This window comes from Chinchilla lanigera, unplaced genomic scaffold (assembly GCF_000276665.1).
Source record: "Chinchilla lanigera isolate Chin_1 unplaced genomic scaffold, ChiLan1.0 scaffold00022, whole genome shotgun sequence".
Lineage (NCBI taxonomy): Eukaryota > Metazoa > Chordata > Mammalia > Rodentia > Chinchillidae > Chinchilla > Chinchilla lanigera.
The window spans coordinates 1,547,959-1,554,512 of record NW_004955423.1 but is presented as its reverse complement, the minus strand read 5'-3'; the positions used below and the strand labels follow the sequence as shown (position 1 = coordinate 1,554,512).

At 41.8% G+C, this 6,554-nt stretch overlaps 1 protein-coding gene across 1 annotated transcript; it reads right to left on the bottom strand.

Moving 5' to 3' along the window:
* Positions 1-32: 32 nt before the first annotated feature.
* LOC102020133 (39S ribosomal protein L47, mitochondrial-like) lies at positions 33-940 on the bottom strand. The gene has a single exon (XM_005385038.1). The coding sequence runs from the start codon at positions 924-926 to the stop codon at positions 174-176; it is 753 nt and encodes a 250-aa protein (XP_005385095.1). The 5' UTR covers positions 927-940; the 3' UTR covers positions 33-173.
* Between the last annotated feature and the right edge of the window lie 5,614 nt (positions 941-6,554).

Sequence of the window (6,554 nt, the reverse complement as noted above, 5' to 3'; positions counted from 1 at the left end):
TTGATGTTTAAAAATGTGGTAGAAGCAAGACCACTTTGAGAATTCACATCATGTTAACCTTTAGAACATCGCTAAGTCATTTGATAAAAAAGTTTCTTTATGAACTACTTAATATATATTTTTGTACATAGACTACTATGCAGCAACAAAAAAAGTTAGTTTAGACTTTTTTTTTAGACAAGACTTGACTTCTGGGCTTCAGCAAGATGTGGAAACTTTTCTTGTAGAATTTTCTGTTTCTTTCTCTCCAAGCGTTTCTTTCTTGTTTCCATGCGGATGTGTTTCTCAATTCTCAGTCTGACAAAATGATCCACATAAGGCATTGCAAAGAATCGTTTCCTGTTGTATCTTTTATTTAGGTACCAAGGTATAGGCCACTGCTTGAACTTGTGCCAAATGACTCTTCCAAAGATGTCTCTTCTCCAAGCGCCAGGTCTGGCTCGTTCTTGACCAGTCTGGAGAAGCCTCAAAGCATCTTCTCTTTCCTGGACAACTTTATCTAATGCATCCATGGAATCAACTACCTTTTCTAACCGCTCTGGACTTGGCATGGGTAAGTGCTGCCGCTTGGCCTCCTGCTCCAGAGTTAGAAGCATGTTCCTTTCTTTCAGTAAGACGTACCAAAGTTTATGTAAATCTTCATTACTTTTGTTCCTTAATTGCTGACAGGTCCATGCAGCTCCAGATTTCACTTTTTCTTGCCCCCAGTTCTTTGGGTCATCAAAAAATTCTTCCAGTCCTTTTCTGGACAATGTGGTATGAAGTAATCTACACTGCTGAAGGGATGAGATATTTGGTGCATTCGTAGATAACAAACTAAGAGAAAATCGTGAGCTAGCGGGGGCCTTAGGAGATATTAATGACACAGAAGCCTTCAGGACTGCTGAGACTCTTCTACAAAAAGTAGCCAAACTGGCTGCAGCCATTTTTTTCCGCACAGGTAATCTGCAGTGGTTTTCTTTGCTTGACTTTATTTAGATAATAGTGCTATGGAGCATAGTATTAGGACACCCCTAGTGGACTTTAATATAAACTTCTGTAAAATGGGTCTTTTTAAAATCTAGCTCGGGCTTACAAACTATGCATACCTATACTTTCCTTTTAAGAGTGATATAAAATTAGAAAAATAACTCTAGAGTGCTCTAACTAAGTTAAGCCCATAGAAGATGAGTGTTTGTTAACACTGAAGACAGAGAAATCACCTTAAGGAAAGAACATGTACCCCACCTCTGGGTCAGATGAGACATCAGAATTTTGGCCATCCAGGAGAACACATGTAAAAGCCATGTCCTGGCTTAGGGTTCTCGGCAGGTGTCCCTCAGAAGGCTGAACCTGAGACACAGTGGGGAGAACTGACTTCTGGGTGATACCAGAAGGAGCTATCTCCCAAAACAGCACACTCTGGAACCAAAACACATTTAATCTAAGGGAGCATCTCCAACCTTTCCTCTTCATCTAGGTCTAGCACCAGGTAATCTTGTTGAGGCTTTTAACTATCCCTTGTAGAACTTTCACAAACAGTGGTTACTCTGCCCGCTAGTTAAATGCTGTTAGAGCAGCTGCCACTCTTTAAAGCAGAGGACAGGTTTCCCAAGCATCTCTGGTGAGTCCCCATTGAAGCCAATGGCTGATGGAATGTTGATCAGAGAGACAGCTGGATTCCTTTCTGGAGACTGATCTCTGGTTGTGTGGGCCAACAGAACCTGAGAACAACTGAGGGGTCTTGGCCAGGGCTACTCTCTGGCAGATACCCAAAGATTCCTCAGTGGAAACTGGCTCCTGACCACTGAAAAATCTCCACTTATCTGTTGTACTTATCTCTCCCAGTAGACTAGGAATTCTCCACAAACTTTTCAGTCGAGCCACTTAACTATCCCCACCTTCAGGAACTAGGCTGAGGCAGCTTGCAACAATTTACATTTCACAGTGGATCATAGGGAAATGAGTTATATTTGTGCCTTACATGTGCTGATTAGCAGTAAAATGAGATTCTTGTCAGATTTAACTAATGTGCCTTTACCAATATTTAAATGTGATTGTTAGGTGACAAATATAAGTTTAACCTATAAGCTTCAAAAATCTAAATAAAAACAAAGTCTTAAAAAAAAAAAAAGTCTTGTTGCTAGAAAAGGTTGCCTTGGTGATTAGATAGATGACACAAGTATCTGGGAGATTTCTTTGCCCTACGGCCCAGGGTGGAATTCCTCAAGTCAATTGTCTCTTATCTATCTCCAGAGGTGATCTCTTTCAAACAAAGTGGTACTTTAGCTGGGGATATAGCGAGGTGGCACAGTGCCTGCCTGGCAAACCCAAGGTCCTGTGTTTGATTCCTGGTACCAAAAAAAACCCAACCAAAAAACAAAAAGGTGTTCTACTTGCAACTTACCTTTTTATATATGGCCTTTTCCAAAAATAAACAAATAAATAAAACAATAGTTTATTATTGGGTTAATGGTATTCCTCAGTTATTGGGGACTGATCGGGTCCACAATCTCCAGAACGAGTGTATGGCAAAGGCTAAATAAAAAGAGGCAAATGGAATGATTTTGGGGCTCTAGGAGGATCAGAGCCCTCTCAAAGAATTCTAGATTCTCTTGGGGCTAAGACCTTCTTTGGGTAGTCTATATTTTTTTTTGTTATCAGAAGAAAGGAGCCCGGCGTGGAGGCACATGCCTGTAATCCCAGCACTTGGGAGGCTGAGGCAGGAGGATCGTTGTGAGTTCGAGACCAGCCTGGGCTACAAAGTGATGTCAAGGCCAACCTGAGCTACATAGTGAGACCCTGTCTCAAAAAGACAAAAAAAAAAAAAAGGAGAGTACTCAAGAAGGGTGGAATTACTCAAGGACTTCTCTAAGTAAGGTATTAAGTTAATCTACTTAGGAGTGTGTGGCTGAGGCTATAGGCTTTATCCAGTTGAGATCCGATCCAGGTGTTCTTGGTTATGCTCTTGTCTTATCCTTTGAGGCTTCCCAGCTTCATCTGCCATTACAGGCCTTAACAGGGATTAATGACTCACAGAGGCTCATTTACTATGGGTCCTCTCTCCATTTCCAGACAAGGAGCCTAGGCCTTGGACAAATTCACAAGTGAACATGAAAAGCCAATTGGTTAATTTACATCCTGCCCAGGTCTGCTTCACAGTGGTCTCCATCAGTTTATTACAAAGTTATGCTGCCTTCCTTAAACATTCCTGTCACCAGACCAATTGTAACTTATGATTATAAAAGTCCAGTACGAGTAAGTGCACAGTTCATGAGCTTTCCGGGAAGATCAAACTGCATGCCAGTTCGAGGGTGGATAGGCTGACCAGATTTTGTCCTCTGCTCTCTCCAGATGGCATCCACCTGCCCTGGAGTGGAATCTACTTGAGGGATGCCTTGAGGGTACAAAGATCAATTAGAAATAAGGAGGGGATGGCCAAATTGTTTCTTTTTGAAATTCACAATCCTTTCTTACTCCCTTAAATTGCATCATTCTGCCCGTGCATGTGGACTACCTACCCCCTACAGCCAAAATGGAATGCAGAGGGAAGTATTAATTATGATGTTATTTTTCAACTAGAAATATATTGTAAAAAAGGAAAGAAAATGGTCAGAAATTTCTTACACTCAAATTTTCTTTGCTTTAAGAAATAGTCTTTATTTAGTTTAAAAATGTAGATGTGAACCACAGGAAAACCAGACACCTCAGCCTCTTAAGGCATCCACTATCCTAGAGCCTGAGACTGCTCCTCCCCAATCTTTGGAGCCTGAGGACAAGACAGCCTTAATAAAAGCCTCGCCCACCATTACTGAATCTAAGGTTTCCCCTACTTGCCCTTCTAGGCTAGAGGATGGGGTTTCTAGACCAGCTGTAATCCAGACCTCTTCAGGACTATACCCATCCTTAGCTGAGTTTATTCAAGCTCCTCAAGGACAATATCCTTTACAAGGAGTAAATGGATGACTTGGAACTTCCAGCATTCATGTGCCTTTTTCTCTCAGTGACCTAAAACAGATAAAGTTAGATCTTGGAAAATTTCTGGATGACCCTGATGAGTACATTGAGGTGTGTAGAGGCCTCACTCAGACCTATGAGCTAGATAGGAAAGATGTAATGTTACTCTTAAATCAAATGTTGACCTCTAATGAGGAACAGGCAGCATTACAAGCTGCTATTGAATTTGGAGATGAATACCATATTATTAATTTTAGAAGGCCAGAAGATAGACAGCCAGGGGAATTACATGTTCCCCCTGGAGCCCAAGCCATCCCTACCCAAGACCCCTACTGGCCTAGTAACCATATGGGAAATTGGAATAGGAGACATTTTCAGACATAAGTTCTTGAAGGTCTAAGAAGGATAAGAGCTAAGCCATTCAATATTTTAAACTGTCAGCAATTCAACAAGAAAAAAAAGGAACACTCCTCTGCTTTCTTAGATCGCTCGCAAGAGGCATTGATAAAGCACATCCCTAGATCCTAATTCAGTAGAGGGACAAATTATTCTTAAAGATAGTTCATTACTCAGTCAGCCCCAGATATTAGAAATAAGCTGCAAAAGATGGGTGTTTGGTCCATGTTTTGATATGTTTGTAAAAATTGCCCCCTTAGTATTTTATAACTGTGATGAGGAGGAGGCCAAGGAGAGAAAACAAAGAGACGGAGAAAAAGCAGCTGCCTTTGCTGCAATACTAAGAGAAACAGACCCTAAGTCTGATTCTTGGGGCCCCAAGAGCTCAGCGACTACATTCATCTGCTACAGCTGTCAGAAGCCAGGCCACCTTAAGAGGGACTGCCCTAAGAAGGCCCCTGGGCCATGCCCTAACTGCAAAGGTAACCACTGGAGGTCGGGAGGTCCCAGAGTTCAGACCCATCCTACCAGTTGGTCCAGCAAGAGTGAAGGGCCCCGGGGCACTCTCTGCCCTCTCCTCTGGCTGGACTGTCATCTCCATAGAGGAGCCCTGGGTAATCATGACTATAGAGGGAAAAGAAACTAGCCTCTTGCTGGACACTGGCACAAGTCTCTCAGTCCTTCTTTTCAATCCCGGCCTTCCTTCCAGCCATCACACCTCAGAGAAAGGAGTCACTGGGGAGGAAGTAATTCGCTATTTTTCACAACCCTTAGGCTGTAACTGGGATTTTTTTTTTTTTTACACATTCCTTTTTGATAATGTCTGAAAGTCCAGTCCCTCTCTTGGGGAGAGGTATTTTATCTTGTTTAAATTCTGTAATGTATATGCACCCAGGTCAGGTATACTGCCTTCCCCTATGGAGACAGAAATAAATTCTGAAGTATGGGCAACTAAAGGCAAAATAGGTAGGGCATTAAGAGCTGCTCCAGTACAGATACATCTCAGAGATTCTACTATTTTTCCTAATGAGAGACAATATCCTTTATTATTATTATTTTTTTGTTTTTGTTTTTTCTCCAGTACCGGGAACCAAACTCACGACCTTGCGCTTGCCAGGCAGGTGCTTTTGCCGCTGAGCTAAATCCCCAGCCCCGAGACAATATCCTTTAAAACCTAAAGTTAAAAAAGGATTATTACCTATAATTGATAACAGCCTATGCAATACTCCAATTTTGGGAATTCAGAAACCCAGTGAGGAATGGAGATTAGTACAGGATCTCAGATTGATAAATGAGGCAGCTATGCCAATTCACCCAATGGTACCTAACCCATATACATTCCTTTCTCAAATTCCAGAAGATGCCATTTGGTTTTCAGTGTTACATTTAAAAGATGCTTTCATTTATATTCCTTTACATACAGATTCCCAGTTTGTCTTTGCTTTCAAAATCCTCATGACCAGGCCTCTCAATTGACATGGAGAGTATGTCCCCAAGGATTGAGGGATAGTCCACATCCTTTTGGGCAAGTGCTTTCCCATGACTTGGCATGCTTTGAGTTTTCTCAGGTCACAGTCTTAGAACATATAAATGACATTCTTTTATGTGCCCCCTCAGAAGAGCTCTGTGCTTTGCTAAATTTTCTAGCAGACAGGGTTTATAAGCTCTCTAAATCTAAAGTATACCTTTGCAGTCTTGAGGTAAAATATTTAGGCCTCATCATAGTCAAGGGAACCCAAAGGCTAGGAAAAGACTATTGAACCAATTCTTTCCTTCTCACAGCCCCAAACCCTAAAACAGCTAAGGGGATTCCTAGTGATACAGGAAAACAAAAACTCCCAACCTGAATGATATCTGGGACAAGTTCATGTTCTCTAAAATCGAAGAATGAATTTTAGGAACAATGGAGGTTAAGAGCAGAATATATTTATTGAGCGAAAGAAAGCTTCTGTCTGAGAGAAAGATACAGAAGCGGGGCCTGAGTGGGTTGCCCAAGACTCTGTCTTTTCTAGGGACTCCCCCTCCTCCTCCCAGACTTTTGTTTGTTTGTTTGTTTGTTTTTGTCTTTTTTTTTTTTTGGGGGGTTTTTCTCCGGTACCGGGAATGTTTTTGTCTTTATTGAGACAGGGTCTCATTATGTTCTGGACTCGCAACCAGAAACGAACCAAATGGGACCGACCGACAAACACCAAGACGCACGGACCGCCAATTGGAATTTAGGA